Consider the following 16,186-nt stretch of genomic DNA (forward strand, 5'->3'; position numbering starts at 1 on the left):
CAGCATACCTACAGCATCATAGAAAGGGTAAATAAGCCGTGTTAGTATGAAATTATGACAAGTATGATGATAAAGGAAGGAATTGCACACCTGTGTATTCCGCTGTCAATCCCCAATACAGGTGCCTATCGTACTCAAACGTACGTCTGCCGGATTAATTAGCTAGAGGAGAAAATAATACTACAGTCCTACCTGCCCTAGTGTTTAAGTCACGTACCGTATTCATCAGAGAGAGCAGTGCCCATCTACGTTTGAATACGTATTCAACAAGAGATGTTTCCGCAGACAGTATATGGCAACATACAGATGTGCTTATGCCCTATGCACTTGTGTTTTAACAAAAATGCACATTACATTCGCTTTGTGTTCCTTAATGAATGAGGCCCTGAGGGTTCTGATAAATAAGAACAGAGCGGACACAACACCTAAAGCCCTTACCCTCAAAGACACCAATGCTTCCTTCACTATGTGGAGTCAGGGTGTGAAACAGAGAACTGACTAGATGGTCTGTTTGCATTAGTATCGCGCCTCAGGGGAAGGCTGAAGCTGTTTACAGGTCACACAGGATAAAATAAGACATACTAGACAATGGGATTGTTTATCTAACGTTTCACTACTACAACACAGTGCATTCCTACTGAAGCCAGAGGGGTACAATAGAGGACAATATAGACATTATGGATCACATGCCTATCAGTTACATTAGATAAATAAATTATCCATATACATTAGGAAGCCCTAGGTTGGCCATGGTATTTAATCAAGCATTGATTAGGGCTAGATGTCGGCACCTCCTTTGTCTACCTTCAATGTATCTGTTATGTTTTTATGTTACATCTTTATTGTATTATGTTTAACTTGTCCTTATGTACTTTTATAGATGCTACTTGCGGCTTTGACTTGCACGCTCTGTACTTGTTAGTTGTACTTACACAGCTTGTTATCATGTTTCATATGGTCCCATGTATTTTGAAAGCTGACCGTCTGGCTATGCGGAATTGGTGGCACGTCCCAAATAATGATGACAATGATAGGATGATTGTCCCAGTTCATAGACTATAAATTCAGTGAAATACAAATTGTTGCAGCGATTTGCTCTTATGTATTCCAGGTGAAACCCTTTATACAGTCTAAAAGAACAATACAATGCAGTATTAGAGTATTGTTGGATGCATCACTGACTGTGCTCCAATAGAACATATGTAGATTGAAGTTGGCTCCTATCCCCAGCCTCTAGTGTACTGTTTCTATTGCTTGAAATAGGAGATTGTACCACACCTACTATTCACCAGCTAAAGTCTACCAGCAAGATAGATTCACAGTTACAGTCTGAGGATACTGGTTACCTCCTAAATTCTGTATCTGGACAAATGTAAGTACATCTATTAACTATCATAAAAGTGGACACATAGGATTTATTATTAGAAATTCTAGGGAAAAACTAAAAAAAAAGGTCTAGGGATCATTTGAAAATGATTTGTAGGAATAACATGTAGTAATGTAAGTATTATGTTTTGTACGGTATCCAAACTTCTACCTTGTTCAAAATACCTCATCATGAATGTATCATTTAATTTATTATCACAGTTAGCCGGGCTGAATTCGTTAACTGAGTTTTCTAAAAAAAACACCCTTTCACCAATTAATTCAGCACAGGTATCGTCAATAGTTCATGTAGAGGGAGGTTTAGGAGCGGAGGATTTTGTAGTTTGTGATTCTACAGTAATTAATTTTGTTTCAACTCTGAACTTTGATCCGAAACTATTTCTTAATAACGAATGATCAAAGCCATAAATAATATCAACTGACTGGGTGGTGGCTGATGTATCCTCGGTTTCCACCAGTTTAGAATGATTTGACTATAAACTTCATGATTACCGATTAATCATAAACAGTGGATTCCTGGGGAGCATGCCAATCTTACTAACATAGGAAGCAGACACCTAAATGATAATTAATGCACTTTGTATGTAGCACAAAACAAAGCCAAAAGCTAAGCCATTACTATAGATCATACTAACAGCAATGCCAGCATAAAAAATGGGAACTAAATCAGCGAGTGGAATAACAACCCCCCCACCAAACAAAATAAATAAAAAAAAAATAATAATCATTGATTTCTCCATACTGTATTTTTAACAAATAGCTCAAACAAAAATAGTGACTAACGTGACATATAGGTGTATAGATGTAAACTGGTTTATAAAAATATATAAATGAATGTTTGGGGCATATTTAGGTTCGAAAATACTATGGGCTGGATTGATTAAGGCAGGCAAAGCAAACTTATGGTGAATAAAGTCCTACGCATGTCCGTAATCAACTACAATAGAATCTGCAGAAATGTCTGCAAGATATGATCAATACATATATGCAAATTAAAGTCCCAGTACAACAGACAGAATATAAAAAAATATATATTGTTTTAACATTTGCAACGATTTTTTTGCCTGACAAAACGGTGCCAATTTGCACCTCTCTTTATAATTTTGTTGCATTGACAAACACAACCTTATTTTACATTCAAAATGTAAAAAGAGTCACAGTGAAAATAAAAAAAGATACAGTATTCCTGCTGGCAGACATTCAGGTTTATTTCTTGCAAGGAACACTGTAGTCAATCATTATCGAGAGAGTTAACTCACAGAACACCGGAAGAATATCTAAACCCGATCATGGTGTCTGTCCCCTTAATATATGACCCCGACATAACACAAACAGGAAAACTATTAAATAGTTCACTGTGTATGCCCTTCGTTCTACACAATACCTTAAATAACATAACCAACTTATATAAAATAAAGACACGGAGACTTGAGTAACTTGGCACTAAAAATATTTTATTATAACCTAATTAAAACCTGGTGGCGGAGAAAGGGCACTGAAGATCAGCTCCAGCGATACCCAACCAAGCGTGGGCATGGCAATATAGTCCTAAGTCCACCCACTTCTCTTATAACCCCACTGCTTGTCCGGCCCTAACCTGGCATCAGATTAAACTGCACTCACCTCACTACTCACTCCCCCTCCCTCACTGAGCCGGGCGAGGCCCCTCCCCACGGAAGGGACAAGAGTAACCGATTGCCTTGTAAGGGGACAGATACCTGCAACCAATCACGATAGAGCCGTATATATCAGCCGCTGATCGCAGTGCCTTCCTCAACCACCAAAACTGTAATCCTACCAACCGGCTTTATGCCAAACCAAAAATACTCTAAAGCCTACTTAAAAAATGGCGTGGGTGGGCGGGATTTTGCCAACCGAGTGACTCATCCCAGGAAATGCATCACCAATACCAAGTCACAAGGCCCTCCCCTCAACATCATTGGCCAGTCCTAAACCCCACGTTAACTCTTTCAGGTAAGTGCAAACACGAATCCAACACTGTCACTATTTAATTTCGTTCGTCTAAAATGAGACTCTCTTGTACTTATTTAAATATCTATGTTTCCATAAGGATGATAATAATAATATGTGTTAACATATAGCTTGAATAAACTATATGACACATAATGGACTAGTTGCCCGCGTATTGTGCTCGAATCCCATTATAGCGCCCCCTATGCTGTGAAAACCATAGAAAAAGGAAAAAGAATAGTTCAAAAGAAGCAATTCGAATGACCTATTTTGTCCCCAATAAACATTTTACCAATTCCATACCTCAATTTGGCTTTAAATTAGCTGGGAAGCAAAATTCAGATATATAATGGGGCAGGTTATTGATACATACAACTTTTTATTTACATGTAAAATATAATTCCAAAACGTGATGGTCAAATTGTTTAGTAATATACTTCTGTACTATAATTCAGATTATCTATTAAACTATCACTGATATAAAACCAGTTACATATTTGAATATCCAGGATCTACAAATGTTTTGATTGGTATATTTGGATTATATATTTAATAATTATAGTGCTTTCCATTGCATGGATTTGTACGTATTACATTTAAATGAAAATATATTTGAGTGACCTGCTATATTTGCATTTTGCTTTCATTCAAATGTAAATTCTAGCTGTCATTTTGTATAATGTACTAAATAAATGACAGCTAAAATTTGATTTGTTGCTATAGGCAACATCTCCACTTTCTCAAACACGCCTGAAACTCGTAGTTTGATACATTTACCATATTGCATGTCATGCAGTCTATTCAAATGATCTATGTCTTATTATCATTATCATCATCATCAGCAGCAGCAATTTATATAGCGCTACTAATTCTGCAGCTCTGTACAGAGAACTCACTCACATCAGTCCCTGCCCCATTGGAGCTTACAGTCTAAATTCCCTAACATACATACACACAGACTGAGAGAGACTAAGGTCAATTCGAATAGCAGCCAATTAACCTTCTAGCATGTTTTTGGAGTGTGGGAGGAAACCGGAGCACCCAGAGGAAACACACGGTAACACGGGGAGGACATACAAATGCCACACAGATAGTCCATAGTTGGGAATTGAACTCATGACCCCAGTGCTGTTATGCTTTTGGAATATATTAAATTTGAATAAAAAATTATACATTTGAATAATGCGCAGATAGATAGATACATAGATAGGTATGAGATAGATAGATAGATATATAGATATGAGTTAAATAGATAGATATGAGATAGATAGATAGATAGATAGATAGATAGATAGATATGAGATAGATAGATAGATAGATATGAGTTAAATAGATAGATATGAGATAGATAGATAGATAGATAGATAGATAGATATGAGATAGATAGATAGATAGATAGATAGATAGATAGATAGATAGATAGATAAGTATGATATAGATATATAGATATAAGATAGATAGATATATAGATAGATAGATAGATAGATAGATAGATAGATAGATAGATAGATAGATAAGAGATAGATAAATAGATAGATAGATAGATAAGAGTTAAATAGATAGATAGATAGATAGATAGATAGATAGATAGATAGATGCAATATTGGTAGCAATGAGTGCCTTAAGCTGGGTACACACGACAGAAAATTTCTCCGAATACAATATCATTAATGTTTATACCAACAACTGAAAGTCCCGATCAGCAGATTCCTGTGTACACACTATATGTGTTTTACACGATTTACTTTGAGATCTGTGCTCCTCATCTGTCATAACCATCGATCTGCCTACACTGCTGGTGGTCAGTGCATACACACTGCAGAATTTGCTCAACATTGTTCCAATGTTCATAGTGACTTTTAATCAGTTTATAAAATCAAATCAAACGATACGATGTGCTTTTGGAACGATAAAACATGATCATAGGAGCTTACGAACTCTTGTGATATCAGACCTAAGAATTGTTTATTGTGTAATTGGCATGATAATTAGTTGAAAAACCTGTAGTGTGTACCCAGCTCTACAATGGTTGTAAACAGGTGTGGTCTCTTAGTCTTAATTGTATTAATCACTTAAGAGAAATGGAATGTCAGTGATGAAGATGTGCTGTCACCTGTCATGTGCACCTTTAGCATCTGAGAGATCTCTTCCCTTCAGCAACTTGCAGAGCTGATCTGGACTTCCAAATGCACAGCAGGAAAGACATAAGTCAAACATTAAACATACAGGCAAAATAAAAAAAAAGCAGGGATTTCCATAATCATATATATGTAATACATTTGTTATCATTTGCAAAACATACATTATAATATACCAATCTATTAGCAACAGTACTACTCCTAGAGAAACAATAGTGTATCCCCCCAGTTTGTTCACCTAAAAGCTGTTATACTTCTTGTGCAGCTAATCAGCAGAAAAGATTTTATTATTATTATCTTTAATTTATAAGGCGCCACAAAGGGTCCGCAGCACCGTACATGACATGTACAGAAAACAGTGATCCATGACACAACATGATACATAAAGAACAAAATATGAAGCACAAAAATATATAAATACACACACACACACACACACTTATCTATTTCTGTACAGTTATTCATACAATAACTTACATGTTGTTACTTGCGGGATTTACCGTGGTTGATAATAGAGAACAAAACGGATTCCGTCTTTGTGTGCACAATGTTAAACCCTAACCAGAAACAAATGAGGACTTACTGGTTTTAAACATAAACATGCGTTTAAGGAACAAAACCAGTTGAAAAGGAGAACAGATTTCTGTTCACATGCTTTAACCTCTGAGTCTTAGCCTGGGTACACAGTACAGGGTTTTCATCGGGCCAATCACACAATAAACGACCGTTCAGCCCGATATCGCATTAATGTGTACGCTCTAACGATGAACCATTATCATTCCAAAACGTGTTGTATCGTTTCATTTGATTTTTAAATTGAACTTAAAATGGAACAATGTTGTTCCATTTCTGAAGTCTTTTTGATGAACTTACTTGCTTGGCAATAGCGGAGAACTGTTTGATCGGTGTTTGAGTTTAGTAAGCTGAGCAAATAGCGGGCTCCAGATTTGGACGACAAGCAAGAATACATGCACAAACTAATGTCTGCGTTGGTTTTACTGTTCATTTCATTAAATACTTCTGACAGATTGTTTAGACCATGGAATTACTAAATCACAGAAAGCCACCCATTTCTTAATATTGCTGGGTATTATTTATTATTATTATTATTATTATTACTATTATTGTAGATTTGTAAGGTGCCACAGTGCTCCGCAGCGCCGTACAGTAGGGAAAACAGTACATACATAAAACAGGAACATACAAGGCAGACAAAACAACTGCAGACATGAAATAAAGGGTATGGAGGACCCTTCTTGTTAGAGAGCTTACATTCCAAGTGGAAGAGGGCACAGCTAAAACAAGAGGAGCAAATGTGGCTCAGAGTGGAGATTGGGACAGTTGTGAGCAGGGCCTGATCAACCAATAGGCTGATCAGGCTGCAGCCTGGGGCACTGGGTCCTGGGGGGCGCAGCGCACGGTAATGTTTTTAGCTTAATTTTTTATTTTGTTTTTACCCTGTGATCGGGTTGGATCTCCAATCATCATTTCCCCCTGCCCTTGGTTTCAATGGGGCGTTTCAGACTGTGACTGTTCAGCGCTGCAGGCAGCTAACAGCAAATCAATGCTGTTAGTTGCCCTGTCAGTGCAGCTGCGATGCTAAGCTAAGTGTGGTCACCTGAGATCTCACATCTCTCGTGACCAGACTATGCACACAGACCGCGCCGCACTGACAGGGCAGCTAGCAGCAGCGGATGTGCTGCTGGCTGCCTGTCAGGAGAAGAAGAAGTGATGTAGCCAGGAGAGGAATAAGAAGAGGAGCAGCCTGGGCCAGAAGAGAGGAAGGTAAGTCTGGATGCTTAATATCAAGGTGGAGGAGGAGCAAATATACTGTCTGGGCAGTGGTTTAATGGCTGGGGGTGATGTATGATGGGGTGGTGTGTGGGTTGTAATAAATTGGCCATTGATTAAAAGCTGAGAGGGTTAATTAATTGCCTAGAGGGGTGATAAATGATGAAATGGCTGTTGTGTGTGTGTGTGTGTGTTGATAAATTAGCCACTGATTAATAGCTGGGGGGTTAATGAATTGTTTGGGGGGGGGGGGTGATGGCTGATGAAATGACTGGTGTGTGCGTGGGGGGTAATTGACTGGGGGGGTGATGGTATAGAATGGGGGAATGGTTGTTGAAATGGCTAGGGGGAGTCATAAATTGGCTGCTGGGGATTGAGAAAATGACTGAGGGGGGGTGAGCAAATGGGTGGGTGATGAAATGGCTGCTGGAGGGGCATGATCTCTGTATTGTGTGGCATTCATAAGGACGCTCTCAAAAGAGCCTAATCATTCAGGGTTTTGTAATTTTTGCACATTTTCAAAATTTGCATCCCAACTTTCTAGAAGACAGCTAAATTATGACAAAGCTGCAAGAACAACAAGAAAGACCAGCAAGAACAGGAATCTGTTTACATTTGCTTGCTGAACAAATTTCCTTTAAATATTTGAGGGGGTCACTACGTGTGTATTAGCCTAGGGACGTATGACTTCATTATTGATGTCACAGACCCGGAAGTAACTAGTCGACTGGACGCAGCCACCCAGTTCATCGGCACATTTTGTCGATGAAAATCGCTCCTTATATAATATAAACTATCCACATAATAATGCCCACCAATTATTTGTCATATCAGGGACAATCACTTAAAGTGGGAAAACGCTGAGGCAGCATATAGGAGTGGAATACAATCGCTCAGTCACCATCCATTATAAGTCTCTCGGAGTTATCTCTCAGTGGAGTATATGTGACTTGTCAGACGTGCATAACATTACCCTTATAAGACAAACAGCAATAAATGTGGTATCAACAATTAGACACTAGTGACACATTTCTCTGGCAACTATATTAGTATGCTTCTAATGGCAGAGCATATGCACCGTTAACAAATGCTAATTACAGTCAATAGGACAGCATCCTTACAACACTAACCAGAGTCTGTGATCCCCTCTTTCATGTCCCACCCACCTATTGAATACTAATCAAGGTAGAGAACATGCATGTTAACATATGCTAATTATAGTCCATAGGTAGAGCTCTTACAACACTGATCAAGTTCTGTGATCCCCTCTCTCATATTCCACCCACCTATTTAATATTACCTAAGGTACTCTAGTGGAGACAAATGATCTCATTATCATAAAAGGATCCCATTCTGTTCTTGAGGGACAATTCTTTGTCACTGTATATAGGAGTCCAGTGTAATTGTTCAGTCTCCAACTATTAAGAGTCTCTGTGAGCTATCTCCTCATTGAATAGATATCCTATGTTAGACCTGCATAACATTATATCTATGAAACATTTAAGAATGAATGTGGTCTCAATTATTGGACGCTAGGGACACATTTCTCTGGCCACTACATTCATCATCATCATCATCAGTTATTTATATATCGCCACTAACTCCGCAGCGCTGTACAGAGAACTCATTCACATCAGTCCCTGCCCCATTGGAGCTTACAGTCTAACATCCCTAACATACACACACAGAGAGAGAGAGAAAGACTAGGGTCAATTTGATAGCAGCCAATTAACCTACCAGTATGTTTTTGGAGTGTGGGAGGAAACCGGAGCACCCGGAGGAAACCCACGCAAACACAGGGAGAACATACAAACTCCACACAGATAAGGCCATGGTCGGGAATCAAACTCAAGACCCCAGTGCTGTGAGGCAGAAGTGCTAACCACTAGGTCACTGTGCTGCCGCTGCTACATTATCATGCTGGCCTCTGCAGAGAACATGCACTGTTAGCCTATGCTAATTACAGTCAATATATAGCGTTCTTACAACACTAACCAGAGTCTGAATTTCGTTCTTTATATCTCCCACATTTATTAAATACCACTTATGGCACCCTAGTGGAGACAAGAGTTGTTTAGGATCCTATTATTACCAAGAGACTCTAATTTGTTTCTGAGGGATAATCTTGTGTTATTGTAACACTCTCAGATTGGTAGTTTATGGTGCCTGTGTCCAGTGTGGTGGTTACTGAAGGGTTCTATTTATTTTAATACACATTTCCTACTATTTTCACCATTCTTATTTTTAATATTTTCACCTATATTCTCCCAATAAAGGCTTCGGCCCTGAAATGTATATATAGGTATTTTAGCCTGGTATTTCAGTGGACTGGAGTGCCTGCATTTTCCAACTCTTCTTCCTTGCTCTATTTTCTATTGTCTTTGTTGGAGGTGCGCCCCCCTCATGAGATAACATGATATATCTAAGTGATGATCACACTTCTATTTCTCTGTATATCATTAATTAATGAAGCAAGTCCGATTCCTTGTGCGAGGACGTCCTTTTTTCTTTTCCCTAAGTATTAGCCTAGGGCGGCAGAACCCTTACTCAGGCCCTGGTTGTGAGGATGCATTAGTGTGAATAGTGTTATCGAGGATAAGGTCATCTCTAAAAAAAGTGATGGGCTTTCAAAGAGGATCTAAAGATTTGAAGGCTGTGGGAAAGTCTGATTGAGCGTGGTAGGGAATTCCATAAGTAGGGCGCAGCACGGGAGAAGTCTTATAGGCGGGAGTGAGAGGTGGTTACCAGAGACGAGACAAGGCGCAGGTCAGAGGTAGATCTAAGAGGGCGGGAGGGAGAGTATTTTGATATGAGATTGAGATGTATGCAGGGGTAGTGTTGTTGAGGGCTTTGTAAGTATTGATTCTGGAGGACACATGGAGCCAGTGTAGGGATTTGCAAAGTGGTGCAGCAGATGTAGAGTGGTAAGAGAGGAAGATCAGTCTTGCGGAAGCATTTAGGATGGATTGAAGTGTATATATATGGGTGTCAGGAATGCCAGATAGCAGGAGGTTGCAATAGTGAAGACGGGAGATGATGAGAGAATGGATAATAGTTTTGGCAGCATGTTGAGTAAGAAAAGGGCGTATTCTGGCAATGTTTTTAGGTTGGAGTCGATAGGACTGGGAGAGAGTCTGGATGTCAGGAATAAAGCAGAGGGCAGAGTCAAGTGTGACACCCAGGCAGCGGACTTGGTAGACTGCCAAAATTGTGCTGTTGCTGACAGTGAGGGAGATTTGAGGGCAGGTGGTGACTCTGGCAGGAGGGAAGATAATAAGCTGTGCTTTGGACAAGTTGATCTTTAGGTAGCGTTGGGAAATCCATGTGGAGATAGCAGAAAGACAGTGGGTTAAACGAGATAGTACAGAAGGGGAGAGGTCAGGGAAAGAGATATAGATTTGGGTGTCATCAGCGTAGAGGTGGTATTGGAGGCCGAATGAGCGAATTAGTGCTCCAAGAGAAGAGGTGTACAATGAAACAAATAAAGGGCCAATATTATAGGGAATAATACCATCCCTTTGAATAAAAGGAAATCAAAAGTTCATTGGACTGTACAAGTCACACTGCATGGTGCATTAACACACATCATTTTTTTTTTTTCAGTTAAAATGGGCTGTGAAAAGAAATGGATATTTGTATTGGCTGTAATGATGTTCTCTTTCTGCTGGTAAGTTTATGAAACTAAATGTTGGAGGACAGTTGTAGGACAAGGTGTTTTTGCAAGATGCTAAATGTACCGATCCCTTATTTAAGATAAATAAGTGGACGTCCAATCAGGTTACGGTTTCTAGGCACAAAAAGTTTTATTTTGCAGCTAAAAGTAAGTTCAAAAGTACGGCCATTATTGTGCGCAAGCGCGGCCTGTATCAGCACTGAGCATGCTATCCACAAAGCCCCTGCAGTCCAAAGGGCAGAGCTGATTTTTTTTTATGCACGAGAGAATAGAGGGGGTTGAATGTTTTCAGTCACCATTTACCTGCAGATCTGTGAACTTCATCTCTCATAACCCTCTGCTGAAAAGATGATGACTCTGCACACTCTACAGAGATCTGCCAACGCTGCTGGTCTTCAGTGCTTACGCATTTCTACATGGAAGTTTATAAAACCGAATCAAACAATACGCTGTTGCAATATCTGATCAAACGGCTGTTTATCGTGCGGTCTGCGCGATGATTGCATCAGTGTGAACCCAGCTTAAGTTATATCTGGTCCTGCTTTCAGAGCAGACACTTGGACAAGCACAGGCACAGTATGGTAAGGGCGTGGAAACGCTTCTGGTCACTTTCCTAGGTCAAAGGCCAGGGACTGCCTGATAACACAGTTTACTAAAGGAAAGATCTTAGTTAATTGGTCTTGAGGCTTGTGTCTATCTCAACTGTAACTATGTATGGATCCAACTGCTCAGCCACCCCCCAGACACTGGTTAAACAAGTATTTCCCCTCCGTCTCCTGACATTAAATAAAAGAAAGAAGTATACAGCGTATGCCTCTATAGTTGTAAACACAATTGTGGTTGGCAAGTAAATAGTTAGTTAGAACTATGGCAGATTTCAAACAATAATGTTTATAAGATACATTTTAGCAAAATAGATACATTTCATAAATCTTAATAGCACATTAACAGCTATAAATACACTATAGATTAATTAGCATATGAAAACAGATCATGTAACAAGCAAAATAGCCGACAATAGCAGCTTAAAATAGCCAAAAAGCTACCAATTGAGTATGTTAACATCGGCACAATCCTCGTTCAATTAGCGCTTTTACTAATCTCCTTTAGAGAAAAATACTGTGTTTCTAGCCGGTTCCAATGGTAGCTCCCGTTGACGTTTATTTGACAACAGCCAGAAAGAGCCAGATGAGGTTCCTATTAAGTACTGCTCACAGTTCTATATGCTGCAAACAAAGCAATACACAAAAGTATAATAGAGGTTCTAATTACCGCATGGTGGCCACCGCGAAATGGGGATCATTGAGCAGCTGTTTCGGTCTTGCGGTATCTGCAGAAACAAATTCCTTTCATCTGGAACAAACAGCTACTGATTCGTTTGCAAATGAATTTATTAAAGTTGAACGATGGACTTTATTATTCCCTTCAGTTCTTCTGCCAATAAAGAGCGACATAAGCGTACTTAGTATAATGTTATACAAAGTCTGATTTCATACAAAATGAAACAATAATATGAATAAATCAGGTGTGATCGCAACAATGTACGAAACGATAGCAGCTGACTACAAATGTCTGCGTTTATCAATCAATACAATTAACAATTGAAAGTTTTAATAATTTGACTTTAGGACGTCACACATAATTATGGCATAATCTCTTCGTTGCTGCATAGTAATGCTTTGGGGGGCGAGGTGTCACATTTTATCCCTGTTTCTGTTCTGACAGATTTAAATGAATTTAACCAGCCATGGAAAAGCAAATTGTCCCTCTTGCTTATAGTGATCAGGTGCAGACTGTGGGCCTGAGGCTGAGTGGAGTTTTACAGCAGACTGCGTAGCGTGATTGACGGAAATATGGCACTGCTCTTGCCCACAAAGAAAATGGAGGCATTTACAGACTTGCTCATCTCTGCCACTTGAGCTTTTACGACTGGAGTGGAGGAACTGGAGTGAGGAGGTCTGATGTAAATACAGTAAAAGGATGTTGAAACACGGCTCACGCAGACCTGCAGAAACAGGCATATATTCCCTTTAGGAGGCGTGTCTTTTGGACCTGCAAGAAACCTTGGCGTAAACCAGGCGCATTTGCTGCCGATACAGAGCTTGATGCGCCACAAGATGTGTACGGCTCTGCAGATGGGTGGAAATACGCTATTTTTGCATTATTTTTTTAGCACAATCTACGACAATTCTGCATCGGGTGCAATGTGATTTTCCAACCCCAAACCTTGATGCAGCAAACACTGCCTCTTCTGAGTACTTCTTGTTCTGGACCACAGAGAAGCACCACAGTTCTTAACTAGAAGCAGAAGCTTTGTAACAATAACAGTAGAAGTAATACTAAACAGTGACACATATTGTAGTGACTGATGAAAAGGAACATTACAGCATTTTTATTTCATGATTCAATTGATACGATTTGTTGTTTCAGGTACAATATGAGAAGTATCACGTGGCATCCTAGTCTTGTATTTCGCTGTAACTCGCAGTAAGAATTTTTTTTATTTCTGTCTACTGATTTGCATTTTGCATATGTAATGAGTAAGTTATTTGAAAAAATTTGACTCTGGGGCTTCCATGACCTCACTGTTTCCTATACAAATGCATTTTAATCTTTCATAGATATTATAATACTTTATTGCCAATGTTAATCTGATGCAAAAATATATTTAATGTCTGTTGGTGTCTAGGGGCTGGTTCATTAGAGTTATACACAATAGCCCGGATTCATTAAGGAAAATAAAGCAATAAATATGAGTAACTTTTCACCTTGGCAAAACCATGTTGCATTGGAGGGGGAGGTAAATTTAAAATGTGATGGCAGATTTATAGTTGGGGTAGGGCATGTCCCAAATCAACTTTAAATTTCAGTGTACAAATAAAGCTATCAAGTATGTGTGTGCTACATGATAAACACAGACAGTATTTAACTTAAATACAAAATAATAAACTAATTTGTATTGCAACATGGTTTTGTCCAGGAGAAAACTTACTCCTTTTATCTGCTTACTTTCCTTAATGAATCAGGCTCAATGTGCCTTGCACAAAAAAATTAATTAAAAATATAAAGTCTACATTCTAATCAAAAAACATATTTTTATTGCCACCAACAATGTAAAACAGTAAAATTCTGTCAAACAAAAGAATGTACCCCCACAGTGTACACTGTAAGTCACACATGAACTTGTTCTGAAAAGAGAATTTAATATATTTCCAACTGAGATAATGGTGGTGGGTAAAGTCACATCCTTGATGAAACTCACTGTATATAGAAGTGTATAGACAACGAACTGTGCCTAATTGTGTCATTACTACAGTCTCTAATGAGCTGATATAACATGCAACTTTCGCAAGAAAAAAAGGCATATACTTATCCGGACTCCTTGGTGGTTTTTTAGATCTCGTCGATTTAATAGTAGGGAGTATGATGCGACTCCTTAATAGATTCTCCATTCACAACAACTTAGATGTATCCAAGATCATATGTAGCGTTGTCTCTCCTGCTTAAGTATATGGTCAGTGGACAGATTTAGCTTTATCCGCAATATAGACGTCCCTGATGTAGCTCAACCGCTCAATCCTTGTGGCAGCTTGGCTAGCAGCAACTCATAGGCTGCCAAGAGAGCGATGTTGGAGTCTGCAGTCAGCAATGATAAGCTGTTGTGAGGTCTGCTTCCAAAAGGTCCGTAGCACAGTGGAATAATTAGGCAGCTGACACACTGCAAAAGTCCATCAGTGGAACTCCCAAAGTAAGAGCATGTAATCACAATGAGGAAGATCAAATCCTTCACAGTCCAGCAACAAAATAAAACAGAAGAAGTATACCAGTGTGTAACAGTGATATTTCTAACGCGTTTCGTTATAGTTAATACAACTTCATTAGAGGATACTGCATGGACATAATGTGCCTGATTCATTAAGGAACGCAAGTTCAATTATGCAATTTATGTTTGTACGTAAATGACATGAACGACGGGATGTGAATTGAAGGGCGGGACGGGGAGATGAATGGGCACAATGTACAGTAAGGACGTGCCAAGGTTGAGCGCATACATCAGCATCCGATTCATGCTTTGAGCATCTCTTAGGTATGCGATTTTCAGCCGTATAACAGTTCTGGGCATGCGCAGTCCGATTTTACGCAAAAAGCCGTACCTATCAGCATTTACGCTTCTTAAAGAAGCAGGCCCTCGGTGTTCAGTGTAGCTAGCAGCGGAAGTCTCTGTGTATTACGGCAAGCATTGGCAGTCTCTATTCAGTGGAGTACAGGCAAAATATCTGACAATAGAACCTGTACAAGGAGGCTGTCTACAGGGTCTGTGAAATGGGGCCCTCTAAGGTATAGTTATAAGGACACAGTTCTGATATAATAATTTGCAGGGGCACAGTTGGTATATTCATAGGCAAAGAAATGGTGAAAACTAAACTGAAACAGTGCTCCTGTCAAATGACTACTGTACTTTTCTAAAAGGAATCCACACTTGTCCCAAAACAATAATAATCAAAAAAAATGATAGAATTTATTGCGTTCTAAACATAGACTACCCATTACATAGTGAATAACTGAATTCTTATATGAAGTGAACAAAAGTCCTCAGGATCTTCTTCAATCAACATTGATGGTGTTCAAATTAATACTGAGTGACCAATGTGTACCGTATATGAAAAAAAAAACAACAACATAGCGTGATTCTGTTTATATACTCGCTTAATGTTAATAATTTGCTACATATTGTAAAACATAGATTCCGTTTTTCAGTGAAATATTTTCTTCAATTATCCCCCTATAGGGGGTGCACTTACTAAACACAAATGTGATAGGTGCCACATATACATATATATGATGGATTCAGTGCTTCTGTGATCTTCTGCCTTCACCACCTCTCACCCATTCAAATTGTACTTACAAACGTTTAAAGAAGAATAAAAGTGATAATAAAAAAAGACTTCTTGGGCATAATGAAATACAGGTGGATTCCTACCAGATTGGAAAGATGTTAAGCATGACACAAAACTCTGTGGTTCCCAGTATGTTCACAAAGTTGTATCCTCTAGATAGTACATCAGCATTGCATTAGTATAGCTTTATGTCTTATGAAGTCTCCAGGCCTTCTTAACCAACGTATTTCAACCTTTTGGTTTAGGTTTTTTTCAAAGTTGTTTTTTTTTTTTTTCATACACGGTACACATTGGTTACTCAGTATTAATTGGAACACCATCAATGTTGA

The 16,186-nt window shown here is 38.9% G+C and overlaps 1 protein-coding gene across 2 annotated transcripts in view; it reads left to right on the forward strand.

Annotated features, from left to right (window-relative positions):
• The first annotated feature begins 1,078 nt into the window (after positions 1-1,078).
• LOC142101129 (histo-blood group ABO system transferase-like) overlaps positions 1,079-16,186 on the forward strand; it is a 28,825-nt gene continuing 13,717 nt past the window's right edge. The window contains exons 1-3 of one of the 2 annotated variants that reach the window (XM_075185350.1): positions 1,079-1,372; positions 10,890-10,953; positions 13,390-13,446. In XM_075185350.1, coding sequence (XP_075041451.1) covers positions 10,895-10,953; positions 13,390-13,446 — 116 coding nt within the window. In that variant the 5' untranslated portion in view covers positions 1,079-1,372; positions 10,890-10,894. The remainder of the gene's footprint in view (positions 1,373-10,889; positions 10,954-13,389; positions 13,447-16,186) is intronic. The other variant, XM_075185351.1, reaches the window with a different exon arrangement.

This window comes from Mixophyes fleayi, chromosome 9, assembly GCF_038048845.1.
Source record: "Mixophyes fleayi isolate aMixFle1 chromosome 9, aMixFle1.hap1, whole genome shotgun sequence".
NCBI classification, from domain to species: domain Eukaryota; kingdom Metazoa; phylum Chordata; class Amphibia; order Anura; family Limnodynastidae; genus Mixophyes; species Mixophyes fleayi.